This window comes from Hemicordylus capensis, chromosome 15 (genome assembly GCF_027244095.1).
Source record: "Hemicordylus capensis ecotype Gifberg chromosome 15, rHemCap1.1.pri, whole genome shotgun sequence".
Lineage (NCBI taxonomy): Eukaryota > Metazoa > Chordata > Lepidosauria > Squamata > Cordylidae > Hemicordylus > Hemicordylus capensis.
Window position 1 is genome coordinate 12,901,574 of NC_069671.1, and position 18,014 is coordinate 12,919,587.

Here is an 18,014-nt window from a genome sequence, read left to right on the forward strand (position 1 = left end):
ACCCTTGAATTCAGTGGTTTTAACTGGAAGCTGGAGCCTGAAATCCACAGAAATGTCTGTGGCTCCCAGCGGCATCTGGTGGGCCACTGTGCGAAACAGGATGCTGGACTAGATGGGCCTCCTTGGGCCTAATCCAGCTGGGCTGTTCTTATGTTCTAAATCTAGCAAGCTCTGTCGTCTTATTGGATAGTGATAGCTCCACCTATCTAATAGTGATTGTGAGGAAGTTTAGGACTGACGAAAGGAAGTACCTTTTCACACAGTGCATAATGAATCTATGGAATTCTCTGCCACCGCTTGGCTGGCTTGAAAGGGGGGCTTAGGGAAATCCACGGAGGAAGGGTCTTCTCAATGGCTGCCAGTCTGGATGGCTACAGGCTCCCTCCTCCAGGCTCAGAGGCAGGATGCCTCTCAATACCAGTTGCAGGGGAGTAACAGCAGGAGGGAGGGCACGCCCTCTGCTCCTGCCTGTGGGCTTCCCAGAGGCAACTGGTGGGCCACTGTGTGAAACAGGATGCTGGACTAGATGGGCCTCCTTGGGCCTGATCCAGCAGGGCTGTTCTTCTGTTACTTCACAATGGCACATCTCAGTTCCCTTCTGAGCCTCAAGAGAGTACCACACACACAATCCATGGGAGCTCATCAGACTAGGTGCTGGCCTCAGAGCAAGAAAGATGCCATTCCAACCCCCAAGCCCCTCCCTGAGAGCACAGCATGAATTGTCCCCTTTGCCAAGCAGGGTCCACTCCCGTTTGCATTTGAATGGGAGACTACATGTGAGCTCTGTAAGATATTCCCCTTAAGGGATGAAGCCGCTCTGGGAAGAGCACTGCATGCTTAGATGCAGAAGGTTCCAACTTCCCTCCCTGGCAGCATCTCCAGATAGGGCTGAGAGAGACTCCTGCCTGCAGCCTTGGAGAAGCCGCTGCCAGTCTGACTCGCAAGTGCGTAGCCAGCTGGTGGCATGGAGTGCACCTGCCACACCAAAAGGTTCTCTTTCCACCCCAGCCTCACGGACTCTTTTCACTGAACATTTGATAACCTGCCTCCCCCGACTGCTGCAATCCCACCCGCCAAATTTTGAGGCTGGCTACAGGCCTGAGTCTGGGTAGACGTTACTGAGTTAGGGGGACCAATGGTCTGATTCAGTATATGGCAGCTTCCTCTGTTCTTAACAGAGGCCTTTCTTTTGCAGAGGGCTACTGGGGCACCACCCCTCCTTTTCAGCAGCCCTCCAGGAAAACTAGCTGCTGAATGTGGCCCACATTGCCGAGGCAAGTTTCCACCAACAGTTTAGCACCTTGGTTTCCAACACCCATCATCTCATCAGCATACCTTGTGGTCAGAAACATGGGGGGGAAACTCCCTCCCCCAACAAAACTCTTATCAGACAGACAGTTCTTAGAAGTCCCATGCTGAAGATTTTGCATAAAGACAAGACCAAGAGGAGATCAGAAATGGCAGGGTAGGTAGTCGCCAAAGAAATCTGGAGTGGAATGTTGTCAGTCAGGAGCCAGGGAGGGGAGGCAGAAGGCGGGAGTCCAGGCTCAAATGGACAAGGAATGTGTTGCTTCTATCCAGGGAGGTAAACTGAACCTCCATCCCGTCCGTGCCTGCTTTGGAACACCCCGATTCCGGCTCCCCACTGATTCCAGGCCTCTAACAAGCTCACAAGCCCCCAGAAAGTGGCAGTCTTTAAAGCAACAACAGTTTCTTCAAAACAGTCAAGGGTGGGGAAGCCCTCTCTTGCCAGGCTGTGGCAACCTACCCGGCTGCTCAGCCTTTTATCTCCTCCTCAAACGACACTGAAATGTAGTTTATGTCTCCGGGTGGTTTATCTGTTGTAAATCGCCCAGAGACATAAGTTTTGGGCGGTATAAAAATATGTAAGTAAATAAATAAAAATAAAAATGCTAGTCACCACCAGTCACCCATGCTCCTCAAAGCAACAATTTCTAGTCAACCTTGCCCGTTGGAAGGGACATCTTTAGCTGTTAACGATACAGGTCAAGAGAGAAAAATCTGTTCACACACAGAGAGAGAGAGAGAGAGTGTGTGTGTGTGTGTGTGTGTGTGTGTGTGTGTGTGTGTGTATCTGGTCTTGTGGTAGCAAGCATGACTTGTCCCCTTAGCTAAGCAGGGTCGACCCTGGTGGCATATGAATGGGAGACATGATATGTGAGCACTAGAAGAGATTTCCCCTCAGGGGATGGAGCCACTCTGGGAAGAGCAGAAGGTTCCAAGTTCCCTCCCTGGCAGCATCTCCAAGATAGGGCTGAGAGAGAGTCCTGCCTGCAACCTTGGAGAAGCCGCTGCCAGTCTGTGTCGACAATTCTGAGCTAGATGGACCAATGGCCTGACTCAGTCTATGGCAGCTTCCTATGTTCCATCTACCTATCTATGAACGAACATTATATACCTGTGAAGATGTATATGCAGCAGAGAAGCTGGGAATAGAGCCGTGACCATCCAAATCCTGGCGCACGACCCCATCCACTAGGCAGGACTGACTTTCATCACCGAGCCCACAGTTCTGCCACGTGCTCTCTCAGGACCACAGAAGTGCAAGTTCCAGGAAGCAGCAGTTCAGAGAAAGAGCCACCACCTCAAAGCAGCCCAGAACTGCAGCCGGGTTCCTCCTCTGAGAACTCACAGCTGGTGGGGGGTTTGAGGAGGAGAGCAGGGGAAGGTCCGAGGCAGAATTAAGAGAAAGAAAAAAGTTGCTTTGCAAAAAAAGGAAGTGATGCATCCCACCGATAAGGCGGCCAACAGAGTACACCCTGTGCAGAACTGTCTCTTGGCGGGGGTGGCAGCACTTTAATCTGCAGATACACAGATAAGATTGGAAGCCATACCAAGAAAGGAGGGTTCCCCTCCGCCTCTGCCCCTCAGCAACAAAAAATGGCACGCTCACGTTTTTCGCCCCTGGCAACAGCAGGTGATGGAAATGCAATCAGTAAACCAGTAAACCAGTAAGAACTTTCCCCCTTCGTTCCTCTGTGGTCTCCCTGCCTGGCAGGCACCTGTTAGAGCAAGGCTACACAACATCGGCCCTCCAGCGGTTGCTGGACTACAACTCCCATCATCCCCAGCCACAGTGACCAATAGGCAGGGATGATGAGAAATGCAGCCCAACATCTGCAGGAGGGCCAAAGAAACCTTGAAAGCAACCTTGTGGATAAGTTAGAAAGCCACCCAATGAAAGTAGTTGCTGGCTCTTTCTTTCTTCCTGCAAGGCCGGGAGATACAAAGCACTCAACACTCTCCCTCCTTACAAATGCTTTCCCTGCCTGGCGGCAAGGAGTGCTCACTGCAAGAGGCCAAGGAGGCAGCTACGGAGAAGTGTGCCTAAAGAAGGAAGCGCCCCCGGAACGAAGAAGCACTTACGGCTCTCAGTGAGAGCGGAATGAGGACGCCAGACATGTTTTCTTTTCTTTAGGAGAGAGAGAAATTAGAATAATGTGGCAATCCAAGCATAGGATAGAAGCACCAGAAAGCGGAACTCACTTATGACAAGTGGGGAGGAATACAAGTTGCAAATTTAAACATTAGCTACCAAATTAGCTGCAATGCAAAATATTACAAATTAGCTACAATATTACAAATTAGCTACAAATATTATCAAATCAGCTACAATGAAAATACTGAGAGACTGAAAATTCAACTTCACCATCAAAATATGTCACAGCAGCCCCAAAGACACGGAGGTGCAGCTTGACGCTTTTCCTTCACAAATATTACAAACAGAAACCAACATCTTTTAACATCTCCATATGCCTCCTCCCCTCTTGTAAATTCCATCCACTTGGCCATTTTGGCAGTGAGCCGCAGACGCCATAGCCCCCACCATCATTATTATTATTATTATTATTATTATTATTCATTCTGCTGTTGCAGAATGCTGTTGCTTCCACTACCAATATTTATAGACCACTTTTCAAAAGTCTCCAAGTAGTTTACAGAGAAAAGGAAATAATATACAAATAAGATGGTGCTGGCAAGAGAACATTGGAGATTTGTGGCACTGGACAGCAGCGGCCAACAGAGTGGGGTTGCGGGTTTTTTGTTTCTTGTGGTAGCAAGCATGACTTGTCCCCTTAGCTAAGCAGGCTCCACCCTGGTGTGCATATGAATGGGAGAACAGAAGTGTGAGCACTGCAAGATATTCCCCTCAGGGGATGAAGCTGCTCTGGGAAGAGCAGAAGGTTTCAAGTTCCCTCCCCGGCTTCTCCAAGATAGGGCTGAGAGAGATTCCTGCCTGCAACCTCGGAGAAGCCGCTGCCAGTCTGTGAAGACAATACTGAGCTAGATGGACCAAGGGTCTGACTCAGTATATGGCAGCTTCCTATGTTCCTAAAACACAGATTCAAAACAGGAGCAATTGACATGAGCAGTGGAGATTTCCCAGCTACAGTCTACCTTAGGGGACCCACCACCCATCTGGAATCACGCTTGGTTTTATCAACCACTAAAGTGGCTAGCTCTGGCATGAAAAGTAGCTTCAGGAAAGTCAATACATTCCCACCCTCCCCATGCCTAAACCCCAAAATCTGGAACATGGAGATAAATCCACCTAAAACTACTTTACGGGATGATATAAAGAGCTACTTACAATCAAGTACATGAAGCACTGTGAAACCCCCTGCTAGATAATATATTTGGTTAAACCTTTAGCACCTCCAACAGACTGCACTTCTGCGTCTTTAAACGAAAACCTATTTGTTACATAATCTAATAAAGCAGGGGCAGGGAAGAGAGAAGGCAAGGGGTTCGGGTTCAGCAGACAGCACAGCAATGGTTTATGGCCTGGGAACAACACACTTCCCCCCCCCCACCCCCCAAAAAGAACTGACTGCAAAAGCAGAACAGCTCAAGAAGCTTCAGCTGGAAGAAGAAAAAACAACTCTAGGGAGACCCAAGTACACACACAACATCTGTGCGCATGCGGAAAGGGGCTCTCTTGGATTGTGGCCATGGACGTTCCCCCTATGGATCAAACACTGGCCTGTGGCGGAGAAACCAGTGACAATCGCTCCCTTGTTGAAATGGCAAACAGCTGTTTAGCAACAAATAGAGAAGAAGGAAAGGGGGGGGGAGGAGCTCCCCTCAACCACCCACACCAAACATGTAGTTCTTATTAAGTGAAATATGCCACACTTGAAGGAGGGAAGAGACGGCCGATGTGAGCTGTTAGGAAAAATATAAAAATCGGCAAAAACCATGCCTGCAGCGGCCCAGCCTAGAAAGGGCTGAGTAATCGCCTTTGTGCATTGATAAGAGAGCAGAGTGGATAAATAGGCAGGGCTGGTGGGAGAGAGATGCCTGCTTCACAGACCAGGTAGGAAGGAGCAGATGTTGTGTTACTAAGAAGTCTTGAAAGAAGAAGCCAAAACCACACACTTCCATTTTGATGGGGGACGGACGCCGGAGTCTTCGGCTGTGATTCTCTCTTGGTTCGTTCAAAGTGAAAGCATTGGGGGTGGGACGGATTCAGCAGAAAGGAAAGCAAGGCCCAAAAGCTAACCTCACGGCCGAGTTGTAGAAATTCAAGCATCCATCGGGCAAGTGGAGAAAGAGGCAGCCAAATTATTAACATGGATTTTAGGAATAGGCAGCCGGGGGCCGACCCCTTGCCCATAGGAACTTCCGGGTTGGCCCCAGGCACAACTGGGCTATTCCTTCCCTATGTGCCGCCATATTATGCACCACAGCCGTTTTTGCAGAGGCCCATCTATCCCAGCATCCTTCGACCTTCCCAAAGGGGCCAACTTACAAACCCCCCAAGCAGGGCAGCAGGAAGGACTCTCCTCAGCATCAGTTGGCGTTATCCCAGGCGCGGAGGCAGGGTCCATTCCATATAGCCCGGGGTGGAGTCCTCCTCCACATGGTGCCCACATTTCCTCTCAACTGCCCCAACCAGTGGCCAGTTATGATCTTGGGGCAGTAAATGTCGTATATGAATGCTGCATGGCACAAACAACTCCTTCATTTGCCCTGATTCTCCTGCCAATTCATTGCATGAGTCCAAGTCCAAGTCTTATGAGAGAGGGTGGAAAACTTCTCTCTGCCCACTTCTTCCACATCAGACATTGCTTTGTAGACCGCCACCTCTCCCTCCCCCCACTCCCCTATTTATATGCAGGCAAAGGGCTCTTTAACCCCCTCCTCTTCCCCCTCATAGTCTCACCTTGGCATTCCCACATGAAGCCCACAAGAGAGGCAGACCAAGGCCCAAGGAGGACCTCTGTTGCTGTTCCCACTGGAGGGGTGGAGTTCATGGGGCCTTTGCCTCCATGTCCACTCTTGGGGGGGGGGAATCTGGGCAGGGAAGCTCCATCCCTGCTCGATCCACCAGCTCTAACCCTGGCAGAACTGCCCATCAGATGTATACATGGAAGGTTATTGCAGACACAACTGCTTTGTGTGTGGTGTTTTTTAAAGTCCCTTAATGAAGAATGTGCGATTCGTTTCTATTCTGGAGCAAGAACTGCAGGCTCTGGGCTGCTGGACACTAACCTTGCACTTCCCTCACAGCAGATGTGCTGATTTCCAGTGTTCGATGACTGACCCTGCCCCACCCACCCGATTCGAATGCGTTTCCCAGCCACTGGCTTAGAGGTTGCTGGCAGGCAAAACAGGCAGCTGGTTTCCAGGCCAAGATATAGAAAGCAACTCTGATGCACGGATCGCCACTTGTTTGTAGTAGGGTAGCAACTACATCTGGGTGCCCCAATGTGCCACACTTGGCACCTCGGAACGGTTGTGGACTAATAGATCCTGTGGATTTTATTTGCAAAGATGGCCCTCCCAGAGAATGCTCTCGCTCTTTCCCCCGCACATCCCTTCCTGCCCCTCCCCACCTCGCTTCCCTTGATGTCTTGATTACAATTCAACATGAGAACACAGGAAACAGGCGGCACTCTCACGCACCCTTTGGCCCAAACGGACGGAGATACACAGCCGTGCAGGAAATCAAGGGAAAGCAAGAGAACTGGTTCCCCAAATCAAGCCAGGTTCGCAGCCAGCCGCTCGAGCGGAAGAGAGGCTTCCAGATGACAAAAACTGCTGAGAACATAAAAGTTCCTAAAAGGGGGAGGAAGGAGAAAAAGGGAAGCCACTGACAGAAGTTAAGCAGCTTTCCGGGGAGGGAGGAGTACAATTTGGAGCTTCCTTATTGTTCAAGGTCCGGCAGACTGGAGGGGAGTGCGCACACACACACACACACACTCACACTCAGAGGATGGTCAGCTGGGAGCAGTGTTTACCCTCCAAAAGCCCTTGATCCACCCCACAGCATAGCTTCCGATCTCATGGGTATCCACCACCACCATGGACATCAGCCACTCTCTCTCCCAAGAGGAAACTTGGGGCAAAGGGCTCTTTCTTTCTCCCCCAGTGTGCCCAACAAACGAGGTCTGGGTGGAGGTCTCTTCTTCCACACCTCAGCTGCCTGCTCCTGTGTGCAAGCCATGAAGCAGGCAAACAGAAGTCAACAGCTGAGTGAGTTAAAAGGGCTCTGCCGAGGACTCTGTTCCTGTTCACACTGGTAAGAAAGGGGTGAAGAGCCCTTTACACCAGGAGGGTGGGAGTGATCAGTGGGCAGATAACCTGTATTAGGCAAGGGAAACTACAGTTCAGTTCATATTCATTTAACAACCTTCAGTCATATAATCCTACTTCCTGTGTACACTGAAGCCGAATTTTTCTTGCATCTCTTAAAGTTGTTCGTGAAACTTCTATAATTTTACCATTTTAAACACAAAAGGGAAAGGGAGGAATGCAGGAAACCGAAGAAGCGGGGGCGGGGGGATGTAATTGTTTAGAAAGCCGTGGCAAAACATGTTGCCACTAAAGCAGGAGACCTGAAATCTTAAACTAAACAAAATGGAGGACAATTATCAATGCAAAAAGAAGTGAACAAACTGGATGTGATTCTTTCTCTATGCTAACTGGGCAAAACTGTGATTCCCCTGCTAAGGGAGCAAAGAGGCACCTTTAAAAAGAGGTGGTTCTCTTTACTGAGCAGGGGGAGAGCAACTGGCCCTATCCATCCCCAGCACAGCATCCCTTGAGAGGAGAGCTGGTCTTGTGGTAGCAAGCATGACTTGTCCCCATAGCTAAGCAGGGTCCACCCTGGTTGCATATGAATGGGAGACTAGATGTGTGAGCACTGCAAGATATTCCCCTCAGGGGATGAAGCCGCTCTGGGAAGAGCAGAAGGTTTCAAGTTCCCTCCCTGGCTTCTCCAAGATAGGGCTGAGAGAGACTCCTGCCTGCAACCTTGGAGAAGCCGCTGCCAGTCTGTGAAGACAATACTAAGCTAGATAGACCAATGGTCTGACTCAGTATATGGCAGTTTCCTATGTTCTCTCCTGTGGCTGGTGTCTCTCTCATATTTATTTTTTTGATTGTGAGCCCTTTGGGGACAGGGATCCATCTTATTTGTTTATTTATATCTATGTAAACTGCTTTGGGAACTTTTGTTGAAAAGCACTATATAAATATCTACCGTATTTGTATTCTATGAAATACTGGGCGTGTACAACTGACCTTCCAAGTGCAGTAAATAATAATTCCTACATATGAGGTTAATCCCCAAATCTGTGCCTCCCCAGGAACCAGCAATGCAGTGACTTAAGAATGGCTGGGGATCTTTAAGTCTAAGGCTGCCAAAATTCCCAGTTCTGTGATAGACTGCTTCTGCTCAGGAAGTGCTCTGAAAGGGGGAGGGGGAGGGAGAGGGAGAGCGAGAGCACTTCTACGCAATGTCACATCTCCCTAATTTTCTCCTGCCCCACAGTAAACACAGGCATGGGGCCAAGGAAAAGCTGCAATGGGAGCACACTCTGCCTGGCTGGCTGCCCTCCCTAAGCCTCGGAGCAAGCTGGCATTTTCCATTTAGACATTGCTCAATGATTCCATTCTGAAAGTGGGCGGGGGGGGGGGGGAGTTCCACAACTGCATGTTATTAAAACAACTGTCAATATATTACATAATCTTAGGTGCTCATTTTGTGCCCCTGGGCAGAGTGTGCAAAAACCAGGAAGAAGAAGAAGAAGAAGAAGAAGAAGAAGAAGAAGAAGAAGAAGAAGAAGAAGAAGAAGAAGAAGAAGAAGAAGAAGAAGAAGAAGAAGAAGAAAGCACACAGTGCTGGTTTTACTCAGAACAGGGAAATCTATACCCAATGCGGGTGCGGGTGTGTGTGTGTGTGTGTGTGTGTGTGTGTGTGTGTGTGCTTTTTCCTGTGGCCTTGCCTTTGAAAACCAATCACAAACACTCATGTCCTGTCCCAGCAACACCGTTTCCAAAATAAGAAACTTCATTCTACAGCGATTCATGCCAAGAGCTGCGGTTTAGGCTCCTCTCGGTCCAAACACTCCCCCCCTCCCCGTCCCCAGCGCCCCCAAATCCGGAAATGACCGAGGATGGAAAGAAGTTGTGGTTAATGAATGACAAACAAGGCTTTTGACACATCTTGCCTCCCCCTGGGCTCTTGCAAAACTTGGAAAGGAAAAAGCAGCCTCTCAGGAAAAACACAAACCCCCAGCAGATGCCTCCCCATTCGCCGCCTTCGAAGAAAGACGGTGTTCTTGTTTCCTTCAGCGACTGATGCCAAACACACGCGCACCCCCCCCTACCTGGGTCAACTCCTCGGCTGGAGGCATCGGGCCCCTACGCTCCCTGGGGCCTGGCCCTGAGAGCTCTTCTCAGGGGCAGGGCTTGGAGCCGCTTCACACAGCACACAAACCCAGGTGGGCGGCTGAACGTTGGCTGTGGAGTGTGTGTGAAAGGGCTCCAAGCCCCGGCACTGAGGAGAGAGGCTTTCAGGGCCAAGCCCCAGGGAACTGTGGCCTGTTCCTTGACAGCAAGGCCAGCAAGTCCATCTTGCACTCTGGCCCAGGCATCTACAAATCCACTTGCCAGCTCGCCAGTGGCGAGGACCCCCAGCCCCCTGGCGAGCAGGACACCCGGCACCAAATACACCTCCCCGCCAGAGGTCTCATTTCCATGGCCCTTTTTGAGATGGTAAGAAGTGGCAGGAATCCTTTCTGAGCAGTCGGAGAGGGCTGCCCCTGTTTCTTCCCAGCGCCATCTCCCAGGGCAAACGACAGGAGACCTGCTTTCTCACCTCTGCTCTGCGCCAGGAAAGGCTCTGAGGGAAGAGAGAGGAATGGTGGAGGCCACCAAAAAATGGCTGGCTAGTGCACTAAGCCTAGATTTGTGGAGCCCTGCTCCGGCCACGCAGGTGGGCATCAGTGGGCTACCATGGCCGGTTTTGGGATGCCTGGGAAGGAATCCCCTCTCTGGTTGCTGCGAGAGAGGAGCTTCACTACCCTGCCGCACTCCTGTGTCAAAACAGTTCTGCTTTACCAGCTAAAAGCAGAAACGCGAAGCGCACACACACAACGTCGCTTCCCCCCTCCAGAGAGGAAAGCGTCCAGCCAAGCATCCCTCTTCTGCAAGGCCTGCCCTGCTCCGTGAATGAAAGGCCGCCTTGCAAAAGATCTCCTTCCCATTCACAAAGGCACCAGCAGTGCTAGGCCTGCGGTTAGCTCAAGCGTGCCCAATGGCACCTCAAGAGTCAGGGAGGCCAGGGAGAGAAGCACAAGCGGAGGCCTGGAAAAGAGAGAACATAGCGGGGGGTGGGGGCTGCTGCATGCCTGCCCCCCTCCCTCTGGCTTGCTAAACACATGGGGGGGACACACAAATGTTTGTAGTTTTTGAAGAAGGAGCAAGCACCACACCAAGCTCAGAATGGTGGTTTTCAGGCGTTCTGCCACCAGGAAACCTTCTCTGCACAGGGGCCCCTGCACACGGCAAAGGGCTCTGGGGTGCATCTTAGGGCGCATTCTTCATCTACGGGCCTTGCTATCTCCCCACGTGAAAAGAAAATACAGTCCATCCCACATCCCTCCCCCCCATCTCTTACTGGGTCAACACAGGCCACAATCCCAGGCCAGCCGGTGGGGCTCAGGGGGCAGGGAATCCTCTCTGCAGAAGAGCCAGCACATAACCCAGGTCTTCAACGGGTGCAACCCAGGAGGCCACCAGAGCATGCCGCAAGTGGAGAGCAGAGGACCCAAGTGAGTCAGCCAGTCCATATGGTTTCATATTCTGCCTCTCCAGCAGCATGCCTCGCTCAGCTGGAGGTTCCAAAGCACAGGAGGCCGTCCACTCTGGCTCGCTGCCACGCCCTCCCTTCAGCCACGCTAGAAGGCTGCTCTAGGAGGATGCCGTCGGCAGAGCGACTATGTCCCTGTGGCTCAGAGCCGGTTGGAACGACCAAACAGGTCGCCCGCCACTGTCTGTTTTGCAGAGACACCTGAGACTCCCTCATCCTTCTATGCAAGTCCCCCGGACACTCTCTCATGGTTTTTCATCTGTGTGTGGAAGGAATTTTGCAGCATCAAGGCAGTGTGAGCACACGTGGATTCCGAACGGGGCCTTCCTGATTCCACCTGAGCAGGATCTAAAGTTAACTGAGCGGACATCAAAAAAACTTGTGAGTGCGCATGTGTCTGCACACCTTGGAGGGAACACTGTGCTTGAGCCAATTCTACGCCTCCCTCCGGCTTTCTGACTTCAAGCCTGCCGCCACATCTAGCATTGCCAGGTTCTGTGCGGCTGTGTCCAGCATCCGTCGGCGGATGGCAGGCAGTGGGTCCTATCAGCCTTAGTCTGGCCTCCGGTGACTCAGCGTGGGCTCTACACTTTGCTCATTCAATACTAGACTCTTCTCTTCCTGCCCCTTATAGCCCTAGATCCTGGCCATTATCCAGATGTAGGAGTTATACTTTTATGCATTTTTGTCTTCTTATGTCTTCTAACCTTTTACATCCCTTTTTTATGGCCTCCATCCTTTTATGTCTTTTGATACCTTTTATGACTCTTATGCCTTTTTACGGCTTTTTATGCCGTTATGCTTATTGTATACTTTTTATGTACTCTTACATGTATTATTCTTATGTACCCTCACCATATGTAATCCCCCCTTACACTTTATGCTGGTCTATGACTGCAATAAACATTGATTGGTTGGTTTCGGGGTAAAAAAGGAAAGTTACTGCCCTAGAAGCTCTCAGTGACTTGGGTGGGGGTGGGGGATTCTTCCTGGCCCTAAATCCAAAGAGGATGTTGCTCCTTACAAAAACACAACAATGAGCATGACACAACACACACCACAAAGAACATCTCCCCTTTCCCAACCCTTCGCCTTGCTGTAACATCTGGTTGAAATAAACTACAGCGGATGTTTCCATTGGAAGTCCAGTTTTCATGGGGGTTTTTCAGCACGGCTGTAAACATTGCTTTGGACAGGAATCTGGCAACATAGCCAAGTCTGCTCTGGAAGGGGAACATAGGAAGCTGCCATATACTGAGTCAGACCACTGGTCCATCTAGCCCAGTAGTGTCTACACAGACTGGCAGCGGCTTCTCCAAGGTTGCAGGCAGGAGTCTCTCTCAGCCCTATCTGGAGATGCTGCCAGGGAGGGAACTTGGGACCTAGATGCTCTTCCCAGAGCGGCTCCATCCCCCTAAGGGGAATATCTTAGAGTGCTCACACTTCTAGACTCCCATTCATATACAACCAGGGCAGACCCTGCTTAGCTAAGGGGATACGTCATGCATGCTACCACAAGACCAGCTCTCCTTTCCTGAAATTATCGATTCCCTCATCCTTTCAGCTGGACCAACTTCACCAGGGTCCGTAGGATGCTCAGGAAAATTGGACAGCCCTGGAATACAGGCTTGTCTTCTCTTGCACTTTGAGATACCCAGTCTGAAGGCCAAGCTCCCTCCCCCTTTGAAAACCAGAGCTGTAGTCTCAATTTTGGAGTTGTGACACAAACGTCATTTCCTAAACAAATTTCAAAACTGCAATTGTTGCAAGAAGATGAAAGCAAAGTTTTGGCAAAACACATAATGAGAAACCTTTGCTAAAGACAGCCAGGTTGAAGGTCTTGCGACCTTAAAAGTCTTGAATATTGGAATCCGGTATTCAAGCATAACTCACAGTACCAGGCTGCTTCCAAAACACGTATGTGTTGTATTTTGACACCGGTTCCTTTCTGTCATAAGAAATTGCCACCTGGCACTTCAAATGCAATTGCCTTGGGAGACAGGGCACGGGATTAGGTGCGAAATCTCACTAAATAATCACCCCAAACAAATCATTACACTTTTATTAGCAAGAACAATGATACAATCTGGAAACTCATCGTTATCTATATTGTACCTGAAGGCGAGAGATAGCTCATGCACAAGCACACTGTCTTGACTTCCCAAGCAATCAGAAACTCCGGGGTCAGCACCATGGTTCCCTCTAAGGCATGCGCACATGCGCGCACTCACTAGTTTTTGGATGTCCACTCAGTTAATGTTAGATCCCGCTCAGGTTGAATCAGGAAGGTCCCACTCTGAATGCAGGCGTGCGTGCACTGCCTTGTTACTGCTGCCCAGAACAAAACTCATTTTGCACAGAGATGAAAAAAAAATTAGAAGGACCACTGCAAGCAGCAGGCGCTCCTACAAGACAACAAACCCACTACCATATGTCATCAGTACAGTATCTGACACCTACAAGGTGTCTCCACCTAATTCACACTCTCTCTGCTCCAAAACTACAGTTTTTACTTACACACACACCCTCTCTCTTTCTTCCCCTTCACTGGGGAAGCCCACTTCTCAGACCTCTGACAGCTTACACTCAAGAGGCATGTCCAAGTATCAAGAGGCCTAACAATTTGCTCTCCTTGAGGAGGCAGCAGCTGACCCTTCTGGGCTACTGACCAGCCATCTAATTGACAAAAGGCTTGGCCTATGCCCACCCCACCCCGCCCCGCCCACCCCATCCATCCATCCATCCGATCTGGCTCACAGATAGATAGATATAAATGCAAGCAGCAGTATCAACAACAGCAAATATTTCCAAATTAAAATACAAAACAAAGGCTAACATTATTGCAACAAGAGGAGAATAAATCGCCTTCCATATATGGTCAGCAGACTAATAAAATTTGATTGACTGAAACATCACCATCCAGCTAAAGCTACAGAGAGAGGGAACCTGCCTGACCTTCTGGGGGGAAACAGCATTTCATAAGTGTGTGTATTTTACACATCTCCCTCTCTCTCTCTCTCTCTCTCTCTCTCTCTCTCTCTCTCTCTCTCTCTCTCTCACACACACACACACACACACACACACACACACACCTCCCTAGTTCTTGGTTGTGGTCAACTGGTCGCAAACCGCTGTGACCAAGAAATGGAACTCAGCTTTGGTATATATACGCAAACAGGGGCAAGCTTCGGGATAATAATTCTGCCATTAATGGACACAGCTGTTGTGAGGCTTACTGAGATGTGTATATGAAGCACCTTGAACACTTAAGGTCGTAACAGAGCTAAAATTGCGAAGCCTCCCAACACGTTCCGCAGGAAAAGTAAAATAGAGTGCAGCCTGAAACACAGTTGTAGGGGTGGGGATCTTGCCTCTGTCTCCAGCCTCAGATTCTGGCATCCATATAGATGCAGGCTCCCTCTGGAGCCTTTCTCACAGGGAAACCTGGACTTGACTCATCTAGAGCCCTTCTGAGAGGAACTGTAATATAGGTGTCACTTGCACCCCACCTCCACATGTCCAAATTCTTCCTTCCTGCAACAAAGGAAGAACAAGCCAAGATGTTTGTTGGGAGCTCCACACATGCTCCACATGCATACGTGGCACTCTACCCGTATCGGCTGCTCTGCTCTCCCTTGACAACAATGGAGCAATACTTCAGCATTGGATATTATGCACTCTGGAACTGCCATTGCCCACAAGAAACTGTTGGATAAGGGCACTGCTTGGTGGGTTCGCCTATGTAGTAAGTTTGGGACAAACATCCCATCCTCAGGACAAGTGCTTGTATTTATCTCACACCAACCAGAGACAGCTAAGCCGAGTGGCATGGAGCTTCTAGCGAAAGTGGCTATGATCATAATTCATCTGTTCCCCTGCTTCTTAAGAAAACGAATGCCCAAGAACTGAAGCTGTTGCCTTGGGAGAATGTTAACAATGAGATTTCCGGAAGACATTTACATCCGACACGGCCCCTCAAAACTATATTTAGCTCATAGGAAGGAGGGGGAGAACCAACCCTAAACACCAATTAGCTGGCAAGCATACGCGAGTTTAAATTCAATCCCCGTTCTCTGTCTTCTATTAATTGTAGGCCTGTGTGCACTGGATGAATGGATTCCTTTTTAACATCCCTGGGGGATCTGAAGCCGCAGGAGAGAGGAAAGGAGAGAGAGGAGAGGGGAGGGGGTTTCTTAAGAGCTCATTCTAAGTGCCGTTTCCCCCGACCTAATTGTGCCCTGTGCTTACAAGCCACAGAAAGACATCCTGATATCTGCTGGCAGGCGGGGAACACACCCCATCTTGCCTTTTTAAAGCCTCCAAGAAGTTTTTGCCATTCGTAGACTTGGAAGCAAGAGGCAGTAAGCCTCCCGGCTGTTTCTGAGGAAGAGTGCCCCCACTTGGCCGACTCATCCGAGGACAGAGGCCTGAAGTCCTGGCTCTTGCAACACAGGGGCCAAGTTCTGCAAGCATGGACAGGCATGGGCTTCCTGCCCGACCGGAAGGAAATGGAGCTGAGCTCAGCTGCTACCTGTGGAGTCCACGCAGGCGGGAAGGGCCGACCCAACCCAATAAGCAGGAGAGGCCACTGGTTAAGGCTGAAGACCTCCAGGGACCCCAGGCTAAATTGGGACATCCCACATGGGGAACGCAAGCCCACCACCACCACCTCAGAGTCTTTGAGCAACAGGGTCCAAGTGGACGGACTATTATGCCATTTTTAAAAACACTCCCCTACATAACCGATTCCCCGCAAGCAAAAAGCTAGCCTACCAGGTTCAAGTATAGCCCATACCCCATCCTACTACTTTTCTACTTGCAGGGAATTTTCCATGTTGACAAGCCCTCAGGAATGCCAACTCATGCCTGCACTCCAGTGCGGTGCAGTCTTCAAAGCTCTACCACCTTTTGGGGATAGCTCTATAGGCCAGGCCTTGCAGGGTTTTAACTATTTGGCAAGCTGGCTGGGCCATCATGCAAAGTGGAAATGATAATTTTTGACACCACCTGAATCAGCTGCCTCCACCTTGTGCTTGACTCACTTTGGTGGTTAGCTGCCCTTGTCACAGAGGGAACACATACACATACACACACACACACACACTCATGCACGGACTCTGGGGTCAACAGGGTTCAGTTTCACTTTTAGCAGCAAAGCATTTCTTTAAGACAGGCCTGCTCAACTTTGGCCCTCCTGCAGATGTTGGCCTACGACTCCCATAATCCCTGGCGATTGGCCACTGCGGCTGGAGATTATGGGAGCTGTAGTCCAAAAACAGCTGGGAGGGGCAATGTTGAGCAGGCCTGTTTGAAGATGATGAAGATGATGAAGATGAAGATGAAGAAGAAGAAGAAGAAGAAGAAGAAGAAGAAGAAGAAGATCAGGGCCACCTTCACTTTGCCCAGAGAGTAAACACCTATTGAAACGTGAAATTGAAGCATTCTGTTGACTTGCAACAACAACAAAAAGAGGGAAATAAATATAGGGAAATTTGTGCCTCTTTCCCCAGTACACAGTCTGCTAACACTGGTCTTGTGGTACCAAGCATAGATTGTCCCCTTTGCTAAGCAGGGTCTGCCCTGGTATGCATATGACTGGAAGACTACATGAGTGAGCCCTGTAAGATATTCCCCTCATGTGATGGCGGTGGGGGGCCACTCTGGGAAGTGTGCCTGCCTGCTTGCATGCAAAAGGCTCCAAGTTCCCTCCCTGGTAGCATCTCCAAGATAGGGCTGAGAGAAACTTCTGCCTGCAACCTTGGAGAAGCCGCTGCCAGTCTGGGTAGACAATACTGGGCTAGATGGACCAAGGTCTGACTCAGTATAAGGTAGCTTCCTACGATAAACCCACATGCAGAAAAGAGAAACACAATTGCAAGATGCAATTGTGGATCAAAATAGCAAAACTGTTGTTGTTTTTAATTCAAGAGAGGAGGAGGAGGAGAAGGAGGGCTGTCGCCTACTCCCTCGGTTCCCTTACCTTGGGGGGATCAAAGAGTTCCAGGACATACTCTTCGCTGTCTGAAGGCCCCACTTTTCGCAAAACCAGCCGACACCTCTGCCAACGGGCCCCGCTGTCCATGGTCGCTTCCATCACCATCCAGTATTTTAGGTTACCCTCTTTTTGCACTTCAGAGGCCTGGTCACCAGGGGCCGGCCCCGAGGACCTCCTGCAGAAAAGGCTGCGCCAACTCCTCCTCAACCGATCCAGGGAAAAGTGTCTCCTCATGGCCAGCGAGGGAGCGGTCTCCACCAGTTCCTCAGAACTCCACGACTTGGGCAGGCGGCCCTCGGGCCCCCGGTCAGCCTGCCCTGCCAACTCCACTCCGGCCTTTGGCACAACCGTCCCCAGGGCGCCGTTGTCACGGCTCCGGCTCGTCTCCCTGTAGTCCCGCACCCTGCTGAAGGGCAGGACGCGGCACCGGTCCATGGCACAACTCCCCTTCACCTCACTGCGGAAGTACTGCTGGAAGAGGTCAGCAAACTGCAGGGAGAAGTTCTCGGCAGCCAAGACTTCGCGCTGGGGTTTCTCGTGCACAAAGAGGAGGTACTTCCGGGCCAGCTCTCTGGCGGTGGTGATGGCATGCTGCTCGCAGAACGCGTGCCAATCGCTCGGCGGTGCGGGGTTCTCTGGCGGGACAGTGTGTCCATTCATTGCAGGGACTGGGAATACCTGGGCGCACTGCAAAACACAGACGGTGGGAAACATGGCGTGAGGGACTGGCAAGAGGAGAGAAGGGAAAGGCAGGAAGGTGAAGGACCAACAGCATTGGGGGTGGCGCTCCCCGATTGGGGGACGCTTCGTGGAGGGTGACAGCCAATGGGATCTGGGTTTGTGGCAGCAGCACTGAGGGGGCTGGAGGTACGTTCGGCTAGGAATTCACAGGCACTG

General features: G+C 50.5%; 1 protein-coding gene across 3 annotated transcripts in view; it reads right to left on the reverse strand.

Moving 5' to 3' along the window:
• SH2B3 (SH2B adaptor protein 3) overlaps nucleotides 1-18,014 on the reverse strand; it is a 48,258-nt gene that overhangs the window by 22,376 nt on the left and 7,868 nt on the right. For all 3 annotated transcript variants that reach the window (XM_053280282.1, XM_053280284.1, XM_053280283.1), the window contains exon 2: nucleotides 17,103-17,804. In XM_053280282.1, the coding sequence (XP_053136257.1) occupies nucleotides 17,103-17,777 (675 nt within the window). In that variant the 5' untranslated portion in view covers nucleotides 17,778-17,804. The remainder of the gene's footprint in view (nucleotides 1-17,102; nucleotides 17,805-18,014) is intronic.